General features: G+C 34.6%; 1 protein-coding gene across 1 annotated transcript; it reads right to left on the bottom strand.

The window, feature by feature from the left end:
- Positions 1-1731: 1731 nt before the first annotated feature.
- LOC129810226 (uncharacterized) lies at positions 1732-17669 on the bottom strand. The gene is made up of 5 exons (XM_055860554.1): positions 17441-17669; positions 17155-17381; positions 15686-17088; positions 7805-9279; positions 1732-2506 (listed from the first exon to the last, which is right to left on the bottom strand). Exons 1-5 carry the CDS (start codon positions 17585-17587, stop codon positions 1952-1954), a joined length of 3807 nt encoding a protein of 1268 aa, XP_055716529.1. The 5' UTR covers positions 17588-17669; the 3' UTR covers positions 1732-1951.
- Between the last annotated feature and the right edge of the window lie 1277 nt (positions 17670-18946).

Genomic DNA, 18946 nt, shown 5'->3' with positions numbered 1-18946 from the left:
ATACTTGAACTGTACATGTTCTAAATATACTTTTTACCGTTTTATGATTGATCTGCGTAGTTTTTCTAAAGATGTCTTGTGTGACTTTAAAAAATTTTTTTTGTAAGTAAAGCCTGCCATAAAATAACATTTTTTGTTCATTATTGCATGTAGGTCTTTATATACTTGAAATTGAATACATAATTGTCGTAATAGATGTTGTTTTTCTTCTAATATGTGAGATTTCATTTCATTTACATATTATAATCTTTGTTATAAAATTAAAATTATTGATCAACAATCGTTAAAACATAATCCAGTAAATTTTCATAACTTTCATAAAATTTCATAAATTTCACAAATTTCATGAAAATTTCATTACCTTAATGTCTTACTTCAGGAAAACAGTCAATGCCCAATATTAGAATTTGGTTGACATAAAGTATTTTTAAAATGATATTTTAAAAATTGAAGTATATATAAATGTCAAAAACGTATCAATGGCATTAAAGTGGCTTAAAGAGGTTTATATTCATTATTCAATAAATTAGTGTTATTAAGAAATCATACTTTGATAAAATTGATTGAAAAAATGAATATTTTAAGCGTAATACATTTGACCGTGAAAAATGACATGAAGGAATATTTCAAGGTCATTGGTATGTATGGACGAAATATCCATCTGGACGACATCTAAAACATATCTGACAATGAAAACTATCGGATGAGTAGTTTTCGAAATATCCCAAAAAACACGTTTTTTAAGAAAAGGGGAGGGGTGGGGGGAAAATGAAGGTCATATTTAGATTCCCAAGGTCAAGTTATGGGGGGGTCACCCGAAGACCCCAAGTCGCTATTTCCAACCCTCTGGCTGCTAGAGCCAAAAATATGAATTTTGGACCCCAACCCCACCCCCTGTAGCGGGGGTATCGATGCCTATCGAAGTTTTTTACTATCACCATTGAATTTGGCATGCCCAAATTAGGTAATATGCAAAGTTTCATGAATGAACTCGATAACGAGTCCGAGAACCTCCCTTTTAGTGGGAAACTGATGGTAATTTAGTCAAATCATTATTTTGATTATAATTACGTCAAGCCGTCTCTCGGCTTAAGTCGTAAGTATGTTAAGGGTATTATAGGCTAAATATTCACGATGATCAGCTTGAGTTTATTTGGACTTTTAGCCTTATGTAATTTTTTTAACAAAATTGTTGGAAAACTCCTGGGATTGCATTAATCCTTCCTTACCCAGCATATCAGTTAAAAAATATATATTTTCACTATTTACCCATCTCATTTATATTTCATTTAGTCATAATAGGAACTAGTGGATATTTAACATGACAATTTTTTTATATATAAAAAGATTCACCAAATCCGGGGATTATTTATGCTACTCATTCAATAAAAAATGAGTATTTAATCTATTTTTCTTTTAACTTTTTTTCTCTTTCTCTTTTGTCGTTGGGGAAATATTAATTTGTTAATGTATGATGATGATAAAATGAATAGTCAAGTCAATGGTGTAGACTTTTTACAATTTAATTATAGTTATTTTTTCATAGGTATTGTAATTTAGGTTTCTAATGCTACATTTTGATAATAGCGTGTAAAAATGTGTAGTCTTGCAAATACTGAAAAAAAAATGTTAAAAAAGTACACTCGACTTTTTTTATGACGAAATTAATAAAGCTTGGTTTTTGACTTATTGAAAGAAAATTAAAGAAGAAAAAAAAAAACGAGTGGAGAGTAAAATGTAAATTGTATTTTATTTAAGTGAATAAGGAATAAAAGAAATTTAAAAACATTTGCAACTCTTTTTTTTTTCAATTTTGTATATCGAATAATATTCCATATTTATTTATATTTTTTTTGCTGCAAAATTTTACATAATTTCTCATCGATATTTTGTAAATAATTTTTACATCCATCCTGTTTCTAAAATTAAAATACAAACATATTTCATCAGCCTAAGTACTCTTACTGATCCCTAGAATACTTAGGATCTCATTCAGAGTCAGTGATCCGAATCTTTCCACGACTTTCCCAACAAAGTTCTGCATATCTTGTGAATTTGTGAGGATATGATCAAATAATTTATCCTTGAATTTCATCAATGCATAATTGAACACTTCATCATCATTCGTAAAGATGATCTTCATCTCCGGAACTTCTTCCGTAGGATTCTCCATGATTTGGTCAGCACCTATAGACACCATTACCGGAGGAGGTGGTCTTTTGTCCTTTTCACGAGATGGATTTCTCCTGGTGCCTTTCTTGCCTTTCTTGGACGCCTTCTTCGGTCCAGCCACAACTAATGGCTCAACTATTGCAACGTCATCTCCCAAATCTTCCCAATCGCTGTCATTGTCATCCATTTCTTCCGGCTCAGCCGTTGGTGGAGAATCCATCAGAAGATTCTTCCTGCGCAAATTATCTGTCTGTTTTATAGCAATTTCAGACTCATCCAATATGTATTCCTTTGTCCTTGTCACTGGAGGATCATGGAAGCTTATACGTCTTTTCTGTAAATTTACAGACAATACCACCAATTTCTCCACTGTTTTATCCACTTGGCTTACAAATATTTGACACCAAATTTCAAAAAATGTGCAAAATTCAACACAAAAATAAGCATAGCCAAGCAGAAACCAAGAAAACATCATACACTTTTAGAGAAGCAGTGTTAAAACTTTCACAAGTTAGGTAAAAATATTTTTGCCAATATTACCAGTTAAAAACAAATTTGCAGTTTAAAATGATAATCATATTCATAAATCAATAGACCAAATCAATAAGAAATGTTGCATGAGCACTCAAACACAAAATAATCATTGCACAAATTGAGAAAATAAGTATTGTCAGGCCTAAAAACCAAAAAAAAAATCATTCACACAAAATCCGTGTTAAAATAAGCATTATTAGTAATTAATAAAGATAGGGGAGTGTGGGGTGGTTTAACGAAGGGGCAGTTCCAATTTCAAAATCAAGAGAAGCAAATTTTATCAATATACCAAGTGCTTTTATTTACTTATTTATTATTTTTTAAATCAAACTGCCTTTGAAGCTGTGCGTCTTTTACAAGGGAAGTACTCGAGTCATCAAATTCATAAAAATTTGTGGCTTTGCTCAACTATGCAGAAAAGCATCAAATTAAACGTGGTATACTAAAAAAGTGCGAAATTTGGTTAGTTCTTTAAAAAAAAATCACCAAAGTTTAAAATGACACCTTACGCAGCACATAATAAAGAAAATTTGAATGAGATTGCATGCAGCGGTGGCTAAGCGGTACAACGCAGGACATTCAACGGGAGTTCCACGGGTTCGATCCCTGGCTCCGTGTCTTTTTTTTTCTTTTGATATCGTTTTTCTTTCAATAAAAAATTCTTAATAAAATTAGACTTTTTCTTTCCAAATTCAGACATACTTTTTTGTGGTTCTCCCGGAGCCATGCAAAAGTTTCAAAGGTTAATTAACGATCTTTTGGACCAGAAAAATCTTCCTCATCATAAATTTCTTATTGGGAATCTAACCTAAACACTGGTAAAAATAACAGTATCAAAATGGATCATATTTGATTCTTTCCAAAAGTATGGCTCATATTTGATCCTTTGAAATGATCACTAATGTCTCTTGAACTTTTGTATGTTCATTAATGACGATAGATAATGTTTTATCGCAAACTTTATTACTCATATCATATTTCTCTCATCTGAGCGAATACCAAAGATGACTTTTCATTGTTTTTTATTTATTTATTCCAAAATTAAATAAGTGTCAAAACAGGGATATTTTTAAAGGATCCCCGGTGATTCGTTCATTTTCAGCAGTTAATCTTTGAAAAAGGGACGGCAAAGTGTCTCAGACTTTGCAAAACGCTCAAACTTATAACTCAGATTCAGATGCTATACCTCAAAAGTACCTTTGCATTATTTACTGTTTACCGGCTTTCAACCGATTTGAACAAGTTCATAAATCACTCAAAAATCCCCTAAAATATTTTTAAGAGTAATAAAAATTATTTTCTCGGACAAAAATTGCTTATCGGTTCATAACCGGTGCATTACCGGTTGACAACCGACTGGAACTGATTTATAAATCACTCAAAAAATTGACCCATATCATGATATAATTGAACTCCACAAATCAATTGCGAAGCTAAATTACAATATAGCCCAATTTTAAAGCTGCCTCATTTCAAAGGTGCCCTACTATCCCCTAGAGTTGTTTTCGATGTAAACCAAAACAGATTGTTTTCCTACTTTGGACATGGAAGGGAATTCGGGGAGCAGAAAAAAATCCATCTAGGTAGGGAATCCTAATTTATGGATGGGTCACCGAAGACGGGAAGTCGATATCTCTAACAGTTTGATCTCTAGTTCTCTCACAAATGGAAAAAAAATATATCAACTAATTGCCCTCTCTTTGTGTTTAAACAATAATGTAAATAAATAATAACTGCTTTTAATAATCGAAAAATAAGTGAAAACTTTTCGTTTTCGCTGGGTGGACTTTTACACAATCTAAAATGCATTTACTTTGTCATTATTTTTTCAAACGAACGTATTTTTCAAATTGAACTTTTTTCACCTATTTTTGAATAGAACTGGATCTTGCCTTGATATATTTTAGCTCCATAGACCAATTACACTATGCGACACGTTGTGGGTGCCTTTGACGAGAGTGCCAAAACTTGTTAGAGGGTCATTTAAGGATCCCAAATCTGAAGTCCGTTTGTCCGGGTCACGCCTAGATTTTTTTAAATATGCATTTCTAGTTTTTTGCTGTTTTCTATAATTCAAAAATTTATATATCCGATCCTAATTATCGTAGTGGTACCTAATTGTGGTAGTCACATAAAGCTAAAATGACGCGTAATTTCATCCTTTACAACTCTTGTGAACATATCAAGAACCTACGATTAAAAAAAAAAGTATATTTTTTAAAGATTTTTTGAAAAAGTGCACCCAAAATGTATTTTATTTTCAATAAATTATTGTGAATAAACGAATTAAGATAGAAAATTCAAACTAAAAGGAAATGAAAGAATATTAAATTCGCTCACTTTTAGGCATAGTAATTGGAGCATAAAATGTTCTTTTTAAGTGGGAGAATTATTAGAAGTCGAAAAAAACAGAGAAAAATGCACAATTTTGGGTGCACTTTTTCAAAAAATCTTTAAAAAATACACTTTATTTTAATCGTAGGTTCTTGATATGTTTACAAGAGTTATAGAGGATGAAATTACGCGTTATTTAGCTTTATGTGACTACCACCGGATAATTAGCACCGGAGATATAAATTTTTGAATTTAAGAAAACAGCAAAACTAGAAATGCATATTTAAAAAAAATCTAGACGTGACCCGAACAAACGGATTACAGATTTGAGACCCTTAAATGACCCTCTAACAAGTTTTGGCACTCTTGTCAAAGACACCCACAAAAACCTAATTTTTGTTGCACAGTATTATGTATCTAAATTACATTATGATAAGCCAATTTTATCCATTTCGGTGGCCGAGAACCGTTTGTTCGACGCGATTCTTTACCCCCGAAATTCAATTCAGAATCGAATTTTCACACATTCCGAGTTGCAAGCACCCCGAGTTGCACGCATTTCGAGGTCGCCTGTAAAGAATCTCAGCTACCATAAGCTTATCTGGGTTTATCACTGGTTTATGGTTTTCCCTCAGAATAATACTATACGGAGAGGACGTTCGAATAAAAAATCTGTGCCAGTTTTTATGTAAAATAATTTTCCATAAATTGAATAAAATTACTGTAACCGGCACTGGATTCTCGGGCGATGCACACACTTTTATAACTAATTGACTCACTTCACGCTTTTTTAATTGATAGCAGGTTATCAAATTGATGTCCAATTGCGTGGGGTCCACCAAAATCTTCCTTTTGTGGAAGATCATTTTTTTATATCAGCCCTCGGGAGTTGCACATCTAAAAAAGTTCACGATGTACTCACTAAAAGAAACCTCAGATTCGAGCTTTTCACTGATCATGGAAATTTATTTTTACACTCCTTAGCACTCTATTTCATCACTAAACACTATCCACCTCACTTCTTGGCCAAAACAGTTGTCCTAGCCTTAAGAACTGTTCACCAAATTATATTTACACTCCGAAGAACAATAAAAAAACACATGCATTAAGCAAACTCGTTTACAAATAAATTTTTAAGGTCGCTTCAGTTTTTCCTTAAAAAATGTTCTATTACGTCTTCTCCGTAGTATTTCCCACAAAACATGTCCAAAAATCCTTGGAAAAGCTTAGGTCAATTTTGAGAAAAACCCTCTGAGCAATACTCGTTTTGAGGGTACCCCAGGCGAAGATTTTGTCAGGGAAATTCGCCATTTTGAATTTTTTAAGGTCAAAATTCAATCATTTTGAAAAGGACTTAGTTTTCAACCGTTTTGGTTGAATTTGGATATTTTGGAAAGTTCTTGAAATTTATTATCCGTGTGTATTGTCACGTTTGTTTTAATGTCAAAAACATTTTATTATGCACACTGCACACTTCTTAGCCAATTTCCTAGTTCAAAATTGTATTCTAATTTGTAAATAAATTTAAATCGGTAATAAGGCGGTAATAAATCAAAAAAAAAAAAACCATGAGAAAAGATAATTCAGGGATGGATCTATCTCGTGGATTCGAGCTTTCCGCAATGCTGGGACACTGCCATCTCCTTTTAACCCATTCCTTACCATGGTATTATACATCATACGCAAATTGAGTGATTTTAGTTCATTTATTACTGGGAAATTGGTATTCGAATTTCTGTCGGAAATGAATTTTTAGTTACTTTAGTCCTTCAGTTACTTGGAAAAATTAGCCCGACAGAGATGGGAATACATTCTGTTGTTCTTTTCTCGCTTCGCGTGAAGTCATACAAAATTTTGCACAAAATGGCGGACGGAAAATTCGACATCCCGTCGAATTTGTTAGAATTGGCCTTCATCCTTTTTTTTCTGATTTGAATTCTGGTTGCCAATGTGTTTTCTTGGATAGTTACTCTATCGAAAGCAATAGAGTTTGTAATGAATTAATGTACAGAATTTAAATTCAGTGACCGTTAAGACGCGTGTTTGAGGGCGGCGTCCCCGTGCCACCATAATGGATAATTGTTTTTCTTTTCAAAAAATTAATCTAATATAATCTGTAAGAAACTAATCCCAATATATGAACATTCTATCTCAAGTATTTCTGGTACATTGACTGAATGTGTTAATAATATTTCGGGAATAATCGGGGTGGACCTTTCGCCCTTACATACTGAAGAGTTTATTTTTGAACTGATTTGGATAAATTTTGATTTTATGTTTAGTATCGGGAATTGATTTGATTTGCAATTTTGATCTCTCTTTTGACTGGCCTAGCCCCGATGAAATGCAAAATATATTTTAACTTGGGCCTGAAGATTCCAATTAAATATATAGTTTATATCGCCAAGACAAACTTCCCCTCTTCCGTCAGTCTCTAACCGAAAAATATCGAATAGAATCAGGGCTAACCGCGTGGAGGTGTAAGTAGGGAATGGGATAGAATTAACTAGTGCTCTTCTAAACCCTTGTGCTAGAGTATTACATTATTTACAAATACAAAACAATAAAATTAACAATAAATGATCATATTTCCTGACTAAAAAGCAATTGCATATTTTTTTTAAGGCGGAGCCTAATTAGAATATTAAGCCCCGCCCCTATGCAGAATATGTTTAAAATAAAATATTTAGCAGAAAAAAATACTCAAATGATGCAATAAAAAAGCCTAGAGGATTTTTTTTTCAAATAATAAAGTGTTACATACCTTAGTAGTCATGTCAGTTGATTCATCGAGATTCGCATCTCTCTTCCTTTTGAGAATACTCAGTCGTGGTGTGGCATTTGGCGGTGGGCAAGTAGTGGAGAAGCGTAAAATAGCGTCATCTTCCTTGGATGGCGTCTTCGAGGCAGTTGCTACGTCGGTCTGTTTTGACGATGTTGACGGACTCGATGTGATCATAGAGAGCATCTGTGCGGCCCTTGAAGTGAATTTGGGTGAACCTTGTGCTCCTCCTGAATTCGAGAGATCAACACGTGGATTCTCCTTGACTTTGTAGAAACTTCGCGTTGAATGGCCAGTTTTGGGGCTATTTTTGTTATTTTCATTAATTCTAACAAAAATCTTCGTGAGGGGATTTGGCGAAGTATTTTCCGTATTCTTCAGGGTATCATCATTGTTTTGACCCACTGAATCACACTCAACAAACAGTGATGTAGGCTCTTCTCTCGTTAGAGTTTGGTTCTCTTCTGGAGTTTGTACTTGGGTATCTGCCTGGGACAAATTCATTGGTTGTCCAAGGGGAAGTTCCTCCTGAGATTCCGAGAAGAGACTCTGCGTTTCGGATGAATCCAGTGAAAATGGTTTGATTTTTTGTATTGGAATCACTTTTGTGGCATTTTTTGTCGGTGATACCTTTGATTGTTCTTTAGTTGAAGCCTTCGCTTGTGCCAATAATGCTTCATTATTCTCATTCACTTCTGCTTCACATCTCTTCTTCAGTGCCTCAAATTCCTCTCTTGCATTGCGCAACATAACCACCATCAGATCATCACTCAAACCATTTTTCATGGGTGAATTCCTAGTCACCTTACCGGGTGACGGAGTCTTTTGCAACCGAATATGATAGTTATGATCAACTGATGGCCTTTTCACCTTTTCCGGAGATGGTGTCTTCATATCACGCAATCGCAATGCCGGAACAGGACTCTCTCTCAACACATCATCCTTCTTCTTCTTCTTCGACACTGGTGTTACTTCCTTCTGAACATTCTGAGTCAATAACAAACTTGAACGACGTGTCTGAATCCTCTTGGGTTGTTCGTCATTTTTAGCCTCAGTAACATTACTTTTCCTACGTGCCGATCGTGGTACAATAACAAGATTATGTCCCTCAACTGTATCAGTCTTCAATCGTTCCAATTCTTTCATCATTTTCAAGTTAGTTATTGATGTTTCATTTGGCGTGGCTTCAACAACTGAACTGGAAACATTTTCCTTCGAAACTAACTGAGATTCCGTAGAAGTGTCAGTAAATGGCATAGATTCTACAGACTGGGACATATCATTGTAAAGCGCCGGAATATCATCTGAACGTTTTTGCAACTTTTCTTTCTGAGTCTCAGTGAGAATATTTGTTCGAATTCTGAGCATAGGCACATTTTTAGGAGTAATTTCGACAAAAGAATCATTATCTGTTTGTTCTGTCAGCCCATGAGATGATGTTAAATTATTTCGATCAACTACAAATTAAAAAAAAAACATCTTACATTGGGACTACATTGTGCAATAGAAATTAGATTCTTAGAAATTCAGAAGACTTCCTATTTAAATTTTGTCTAAATCTGAGAGGTAATTTACGAGCGTAACCAGAAGGGGAATTCTGTAACGATATAACAATGCCATATGACAAATTTAAAAAATTTTATGTAGTAAATTCGATAAAAAATGATCGGAAATCAGATTCATATATCAATTATTAAGAGCTTCATAGAGCTCCTTGCAATGGTCATACAATGTTCACTATAAATTTGTCCTTGTCTCGAATTTACTCAGAAAATTTGTCATATGACATTGTCATGCCATTACAGAATTCTCCTACAGATAAGTTATAGATTGGTTAATGGTTAATATATTTTTTAAAAATAATATTGTCTCACTGCTTAAAAAAGGGAAAGTGTTTCGGATTAATATAAAATGGAGTGTTGTACGAGATAGGGGAAATGCTCATAATTTTGGACAGTTTCTAAATTTGGACACTTTGAGGATAACATTGGACACTAAAAATATATTGATTAAAATGATGGATTTTTATTCCAATATTTGATGAATAATGAATTCTATCTAAATATTTGTTCTTTTCGGAAGATTTTAACACTAAATACGTTAAATTTTGAATATGATTTGAGTTGAAATTGCTTTGTTGAAAATTCAGTGTGAGCAATTGCTTACGAGAAATATGACAGAACTTCGTGGCTTACTTCAGTCTTATTTAGTTTTGGTGAAGTACTAACAAAGTTTGTTCCCTGTTTTTGAGTGATATTATTGAATATTCATTGAATATTGTGTTGATTCACGTTACTGATGATTTGTACATTTGACCTGAAGTGAGATTTGCCTTGTGAATTATATTTTTCGTGTGAAAAATGGGAAATTTTTTGAGACATTCACCAGAGAGGTGATGATTCTTATTTTGGACAGGTGTTTTTCTCACGAAATTTCGTGAAGTTTTAGCTTTTGTGATGACTAGGTTGGACAAATGCCTGGAGAAACAAAGGAGCATCATCTCTACGAAAGAGATGTAGCGAGAAATGCCTTAAAAGGCTCCCGGAAAGGTCAGGGAATGAGCGAATCCGCACGTACTTGGAGCACCGAAGTCAACTCACTTTAATGAATGATATGGAAAGTTTCCGGGCTTCTGTGACATTCTACGTTTCCCTTACATGAACAGGAAGAGGACTTGGTAAGATTGGTTCATCAAATGAAGAACAATGGGCATCCTATTGAGGCGGATTAGCTGTCCAAATTTACAGCCATGTTGGACAAATTAATAAACAAGTTGTCCAAAATAAGAGCCAAGGTCACCTCTACTTATCAATTCATTTTTAAACGTATTAAAACTAATTTTAATAAAAATAAGACGATGAATAGCTTGCTAAGTTTCTAAACAACCCTTCTGAAAAGAGAGTAACAAGAAATGTCAATTAGTATAGAAAATATCGCACTTCAAACTTGGAACTTCGATGCTTATAAGCAGACTGTCCAAAATTATGAGCACTTCCCCTAATTAGTTTTGGTCATGGATAAATTTTCGAATAATCAGGCAATCGACAAACGAAATAGACTGTAACTAGTAACTAGTTGTTACTAGTTATTTTCAAAGATTTCACCTCTGATTGTAAAACGTATAAAATGGATAATATGTCAGTTTTGGATCTGTTTTTGAAGATCATCCTGAGTAATACCTTAAACCGGTTGTAAACCGATAAATTGGTCTATTTAGTCAGTCTGGAAGACGAATAATTCTGTAACAAGGGAAGTACTCGAGTCATCAAATTCAGATAAATCTGTGGCTTTGCTCAAATACGCAGAAAAGCATCAAATTAAACGTGGTATATTCAAAAAGTGCGAAATTTGGTTAATTCTTTTAAAAAAAGCTCCCAAAGATGACACCTTACGCAGCACATAACAAAGAAAATTCGTATGGGTCTGCATGCACCGGTGGCTCAGCGGTATAGCGCAGGACATTTAACGGAACCTTGGCTACTCTGTCGGTTTTTCTCTTTTGATATTGTTTTTTTTACAATAAATATATTTTATCCTTTATTTAGTAGTGGTATTGTAATGTAAATTGGTTATTTAGAGCGTCAACTGAAAGTCCTTATAAAAATTTTTAAAATGATGAAAGTAACTTCATTTTCGAGAGTCAGCGAATAATATTAAGATGCTAAAAATGACATCACTGGTACACTTTGGGATTACGTTTTAAGATCATTTGCTTAAGCCAAAGTTAAAGCTATGGAAAATAATTATATCTTTTTGCATGATTTGTGAAATTATCTATTTACATGGTAGAAGAATTTTAATAACAAAATCAGTATTTCCTTACAATCAGCTATCTGGAGATCGTTGTTGTAGGGGGAACTGGGGCAGTAGTAATCTGGGGTAGTTGTAAACACTGTGATTTTTTTCATTAATTTTAAGACTCCAGAGGATAAAACCCATAAGCATTCATAGATACCATGGGGATGTATGTCCACAGATAAATTGGTCAATAAAATCCTAATATACTTTAAAAATAAAAATCATTTTCCTGAAAATGTTGATATTTCGATTATTTTGATCATTTGGATTTCCACCTGGAAATTAAAAATTGTGTAAAATAATCGAAATGTAGCAATACCAGTTCTTTCCTACATCTTTTAGGATTATATTAATGCATTTACTAGAGAAATTGAGATTCTCATTATTTCAAAAGAATTAATAATTGGTCAGAAAACAGCATTTGGGGTAGATGTAAACAGGCAATTTCAATTTCACAAAATGAGTAGGTAAAAGAGCGGGAAATTGACCTTCATGCGAAATATCTATAATTCATAGATTACGAAAAAAAATTGGTGGCGCTGTGTTCAATAAAAAGTCACATGATGTCAAAATATGGGGAAAATCCATTGAAAAATGTCTTTTATATGCATGCTTTTAGTTTTTTTTGCTATTTTAATTATTCTTTGTAAAAAGTGTCGTGATTTTTTGAAAAATATACAGTCTTTATATATCTCTTAAGTAATTAAAATAATCGAGAGTGGTGCAAAGTTAATTTCAAGGGTGGGAAAAAAGGTGTTTACATCCTCCCCAGAAAGTGGTTACTTCTACCCCAGGTATTTTGTGAAAAGAGAAAAATGCACAGGGACACAAATTTTATTTTTATGGAAAACTCAATTGTTTTCCAGCATCCGCATTACCCTCGACGAATTGCCTATACCCAAGGGTAAAACATGAGCTAAGAAATATTTTCCAAAAAATCACGGTGTCCTTGGAAAATCACCTCAAATTCGCATCTATCGAAAATGATTACATGTGCCCCAGTCTCCCCTAAATATTTTTTTTTTATATTTCTTATTGGAATTGGATAAAAAAATTCGAAAATTAATTGAGTTTTGGAAAAATTATTTGGAGATCTATGCTCAAATTGTCAGTGAAAGCATATCTTTCATTCGACGTGTACATTGTGATTGCATTGTGATCGCGAGGCAATTCATCGCCCCGCGGAAAAATACTTGCCCCGCGAAAACCCGCGAGAAAATTCGCGCCCTGCGAAAATCCGCGAAAAAATCTGCGCCCCTGTGAAAATCCGCGAAAAAATACGGGCTTCACGAAAATGCGCGAAAAAATTCGCGTCCTGTGAAAATCCGCGAAAAAATCGCGTCTCGCGAAGATCCGCGATAAAAATCGAGGATCGCGTATCGCGAATTGTATATGTCATTTATGTCTATATGTCTTATATCTATATGTGCCTTACAAATCTTCGAATATAGAGTCACTATGTAGAGAAAGAGAGAGAGAAAGGGAGAGAGAGTGCTATATATATATATATATAGGAAAAGCTTGTTCGACGCTGTTCTGACGCTAATAGCAAATTTTCTTAAAATTGAAATGTTTAAAGTTTCGAGAACTGTTCGGCGAATGTCTTAATTTTTTTAATTGGTCTAAATTTTCTGGGCTAAAACGTAAACATAGAATTTTCAAAATCTCATACTTAGATTTCGAGATAAAACTACAAAACGTGATTTTTAACCGGTTTAGAAGCGGTTTTTTCAAAAAACTAATAGCACAGAAATCGTCGTACGCGCTATTATATATATTTTTTAAAAAAAGTTATGAAGATATCTCTTTCCAAATCGGAGATATTGCGTACTACGGACGGCCGGAAGGCCGGCCGGACCCGAAATTGCCGGCTTATGATTTTCGGCATCAGGGATAGTCAAAACATGTACCCTGTGAATTTCAGCTCGATCTGAGCACTTTGAGAAAACCGAGCATTATAGGTGTGATTAGAAGGAATCACACCTAAAAATGACTTGTTCGAAGCTTGAGTCGTCCGAAATTAGCGCACCTTGCCCTACTCGTTGAGTAAAAAAAAATGATGGTTCTACGCTCTAAAAGCAGTAGGGTAAATTAAGCTAATTCAAAACCTGCTTCAAATGGAAATTTTTCTCTATTCCAAATGGAAACGTCATTGTTTTCATAAAAAATACAGTACTAAGTTATTATATTTACACACAGAAAAATGGAAAATTCTTAAACAAACACCCAGGAATTTAATTTCAAATCTCATCCAATGAATGCCAATGCCCTAATTCTAAATCCTTGATCATTTAGTTTTAGTTGCAATTTGCAAATCTGTAGACATTTTTCATTTTCAGGCTAATGCTGAAATTAAGTTCCCGATCTCTTAACTTAAAAGAGCTAGGGATTCTAGCCCATTTCTTTCGCTCAGAGCTTCTAAACTTAAACGCCTCGGGGATTCACGTCCAATTTAAGTTCCCAGGATCTTATATATTCTTAAATTTAGAGTCAAAATTTTTCTGTGTGTATATATTTTCTATACCTCAGTTTCATTATTTAGGGTAAGTGTGCCTAATTCCGGCCAGCTTGCAATTTCGGCCACCTTTTTTGTTCCTCGAATTTCCATGAACTTTTAGATTTTACGTACTTTAGAGATTATACAATGCAAAAGAATAACAAAAAATGTAGCTTCGACAAACAAGATGACGTGAAAAAGGCATTGGAAGAATTCCCAAAGGGCAAGGAACTATGAGAATGATGGTGGCCGAAATAGGGCACCAAAGCTATGTCTATATTTTTATTCATTTTAAAATATATTAAGAAGATTTTAAAGTAAATAAATGCGGTAAACTCTTTACAAGGTTCCAAGAAATACTCCTTATTAAAAAGTAACAAAAAATTCAATTTCTAGTAAAAATATAACATTTCAAACTTGATACTTTGGCGGTTGCATGCAACTATGCCGAAATTTGGCACACTTACCCTATATCGAAAAATAAATTATACTCCCTCCGTTCCGAAATAAGTCGTACGTTTGGAAAAAATTCTTGTTCCGAAATAAGTCATACGTTTGGAAAAAATTGGGATTAAGGGAAAGTTTGTTGGTAAATGTTTTGTGTATCAACAATTATCTCTTGTAAAGAACTATTGCTAATGTCCAGAACTAAAATTGGGGTCCAGTCTTGATGGTATGTTGAGGCACGAATGTCTTAAAATGTCTTATTTTTTGTGTTTTATTTTCAATCTAAAATAGGTGCAGAATGGTGAGAGATACGGACTTGGGACCTTCGGGGGACCCCCCCATAAGTTGACCCTGGGACCATTATTATGTCCTTTATTTTGCCCCCACTCCTTCCCTTCCCCTCCAAAATCATGTTTTTTTGGGATTGCTCGAAAACACGTCGTGCGATTTTTTTCTTCAATTCTGGATATGTTTTAGAGAAACATATAAATTGTTCCAGGGTCTACTTATGGGGATTCCGCTTAAGGTCCCAAGTCCCTATCTCTCACCATTTTGCATCCAGATATTCGAACACATAAAAAAGGATGTTCTTTTTATTGCTCATTCTGCAAAATTTAAGATATAAAAAAAGTCATATCGGTAATAACTGTTGAGTTCTACTTGTGCGTACTAAAAATTTAGAACAAATTCTAGCCTGTAATGTTAATCACAGTCCATTTTTTAGTAATTAACTATCTACCGGAGCTCTTTGAAAAAAACGCGAAAAATGGACAACTTCAACATATCGATTCCTCAACTTACCATCGTGATAGGATCCTCGTATTATCCCTGAACATGGAGGATAGTTCATACACAAGATATTTGCAAACAACAAAAACATTCTCTGAAACCATTCCTTAATCCCTAATTTTTCGCCAAACGTACGACTTATTTCGGAACGGAGGGAGTATAACTTTTAAATGTTTGGGCAGGATTTAAACTAATTTACCATGAAATTTGTTTGATTTGGGTTTATAAATTCAGGATTGAGGAAAAAATAGAGCAAGTATTTGAACTCTTTCGGGTATGAACTTTATGTGAATTTCCTTTCCAAATTAACATTCTTAAAGTCTCAGACTTACCCTTTACGAGTTTTTCAAAAATGTCCATGAATTCTTTTCCTGCCTCCTTGGACTTTCTGCTGTACAGCTCACGTACACTTTTGACTCCCAAGAAGACAAATTCTTCACAAATTGGTTTCCAGTCTCTCATAAAATCCTCCTTTGTGTACTGCGAATTCAATTGGTATCCATCCAAGCACCATTTAAACAATTTATCGCCCATCATTTCAATGATGTCACTTCTTTTCTCAGGATAAACTTTAGCGAGGTTCCTCCTGTACCTCCCGAGAAAGCCCATGTAGTTCTTCGTGAGCGTATGAAGCGATGAGAGATTCTTTATGCTTTTCACGTCAATTGCTACAAAGATATCAAGAAGTTTCTCCTGCATTTCCATGTTGTTTGATCGTGGGAAGATTTCGAAAATGAACGTTGAGATTTTATTAATCTGCTCAGATTTGATAATGTCTGGTGATGTGTTCAGGAGGAAATTTATAGCTTGCTGCATGATGTCTAGAAACGTAATTAAATCAGATGGAAAGTATCGATTATCCTGTTCTACGCGTAGCATTTTATCTATAATGATGTGCAGATGGGGTACAATCTTCGGAACATCCTCACATCGTACCCCAAGGACTTCCATCACGTCGAAAAGATCTTTCAGAGACTTCAGGGTAGGATCACTTCCGAAGAATTTCTGGACATTGCTCCAGAGATTCCGACAGATTCCCAAACTGTCGACTTCCTTGAGTTCCACTAGCATTAATGTTGCCTCCTGACAACTCCATACGATATCTCCCTGAATCTCTCTGTAGATGTCCAAATTGAGGATGCTCTCAGTGGCAATTTCGACACCACTTTTCTCCTTTAGATTCACAACAGCCTCATCTGCTGAACCCAAGAGATACACCAGGGCACAAATAACTTTCTCATGAAGCGTCGTGACCTTCTTTCCAGGCGACAAACTGATACTCTCCGTGATGATACGACCACCAAAAACTGTGGTGTAAGGTTCAAAGCAGAACTTGAGAAAAGGGGTCACAACCATCGGGGTATTTTCCTGATTGATGTTGCCTTTGATGTTGCACAGAAAGTACCACCAAGTGGAGAATTTTACTTCCGCGAGGGCATTATTGTAATTTGTGGTGTAGTAAAGAGGAATTGCCATTAAGGATATCAACTTTCCAACGAGCTGCCCCTCTCCAGCGAGAATTTTTAGCAATACCTTCCAGCATTCAAAAGATTGTGTCCGGATATCAATATTTGTGTGCTTAAAGCCCCCTTCTACAACTTTGAGGACGCTATTGACCAGAGACAATTCATTCGGCTGTACAAACACTGTCAGGAGAATCTTGATCCAGGTACACCAAATTCTGTGCCACCTAGAATTGCCCATGTCGCGCATTTTGATCAATCCTTCCACAAGCCTAAAGAAAAAACAAAGTTACCTAGAAAATAAACAAACGAATTTTTCAAACAAAAAAAATCCTTACGTTTTCGAAACGCCAATCGCAGTAATCTGCATATTGGACGTGACGATGGATCGTCGAAAGGAAGGGACAAAAGCTTCCATGATCGACAGCGAAGAGTGCGATATTTTATCATTTTCGTCAATAAGCAAGGGAGCAATCTGGACAACACAAAACTGTATTCCATCTTTGGTAAAGAAGACATCACGATGTAATTTCAGATTGAGTATCCTCTGCAGATGCTCAAGGATCTAAAATAAAATCCACATATAAAAAAATCCCCTAGACATTCCACCATCGAAATTTTTACCTTTAGCACTGACGCCTTCTTATTTTTCTCCCCCAAAGCTTGCCTCAACGCATGAAGACCATCATCAATTGACTTGATACTTTTTCCTTGTTCAAAGAACAACAAATTATTCTCAGACTTTTCACTTTTTCTACTGTAATTTTGCATTTTTCAGCACTTTTTTGCACCACACAAACAAGCATCAGAGCCAACTTCTCAGCTGTCAAACAAAGTCCCGCGCTAATTCACCAAAAATGAGGTTAACGTACAATGTACAATGGCGCCCGGAAGTTCAAAGTGGTGAATATGGCAAAATGTCCCAAATTCATTTGCTTTAAGCAAAGGGCTGAAAAGTAATCCTGTGCGAGTACACACTTGCTACTATGATCTACAAAAATCCTAATCAAGATATTTGTTAGGAAAAGATTCATGGGCGTACCCAGCTAAGGGCAGGGGGGGGCAGCTGCCCCCCCTAGAAGCGTCAAAAAAAATTCAAAAACAAGTGAAAAGTAAAAAATATATTTATTCAGCAAAAAAATTTAGTTTTTGACCAGTAAAAAATCCAAATCTCCAAAAATGGGCCTACCCGGGTGACACAAAATCCTTTAAAAAGGCTGAATTCAGCCTGAGCTTTCAGATCCTAATGGCCTCTACACACTAGAGGAAAATATGTCCATATTGAAGAGTTTTTCCTACACAAGTACAAGAAATTTGCTTCAATATGGACATAAATTGCTCTAGTGTGTAGACGCCATAAGGCTGAAAATCTCCTGAGGCCCTTGTAAAAAACCCTGAGGTGGTGTATGGAAATATGAGACAGTTTTGCGCTCTTACTTTCGTGACGGATAGCGGAACTTCAAAACCTTAGAAATCAGGCTGAATTCAGGTTTATTATTTTTGCTTTCATAAGCCTGAATACTCAGATTCAGACCAAGTTTCCCTGAATGATACTTTAGGTTTCAGACTTTTTTCAGCCTGAATCCTCATGGGCTACTTATCTGTCCCTGAATGATAACCTATGTTTCAGGCTCATTTCAGCCTGAAATCAGCAAACAACACTTCTTGTCGTGGAAAAAATAAATAATCAATTGAAAACCAAGATTTTTAGTAACAGATTAATTTAATTCATTATTTTCTATTTATATAAATAACAAATTCAATAAATATTTTTCTTATTTTAATTTAAGTTTTTAAGTCTTTTTGTTCATTTTTTAAGGGTGAGGAGTATATGTTATGTTCTATATATTACTTCAGGTTTTTTTTTTTCAAAAAATAGAATTTTTTAAACAACAAAAATAGTAAAATGATCATATTTGTGACCTGGCTTTTTGGACCCTTTTCCTGTCATACTTAAGTCACATGTATTGTCTGCAAGGAGTGTTAAAATCCATTTTGTGTGCCTGAAGATGGATGTCTGATGCCGTAGAGACCATGCGACGGAGATCATAAAAAGATTTTTAAAAAAAAATAGAATCTTAAGATGAATTCAGACTTAATTTAACCTTAATACTAAGGCAGTTTTAAGGA

The sequence above is a fragment of the Phlebotomus papatasi genome, chromosome 1 (assembly GCF_024763615.1).
Source record: "Phlebotomus papatasi isolate M1 chromosome 1, Ppap_2.1, whole genome shotgun sequence".
Classification (NCBI taxonomy): Eukaryota; Metazoa; Arthropoda; class Insecta; order Diptera; family Psychodidae; genus Phlebotomus; species Phlebotomus papatasi.
Note: the sequence above shows the minus strand (reverse complement) of the source record. Positions and strands in the feature narration are given on the sequence as shown.

Coding starts and splice junctions, on each gene's coding strand:
- LOC129810226 (XM_055860554.1), bottom strand. CDS start 17,587: ATGCAAAATTACAGTAGAAAAAGTGAAAAGTCTGAGAATAATTTGTTG. Junction 17,089..17,154: donor GCGATTGGCGTTTCGAAAAC/GTAAGGATTTTT, acceptor TTTTTTCTTTAG/GCTTGTGGAAGGATTGATCA. Junction 9,280..15,685: donor TTTTGAAAAACTCGTAAAGG/GTAAGTCTGAGA, acceptor TTTAATTTGTAG/TTGATCGAAATAATTTAACA.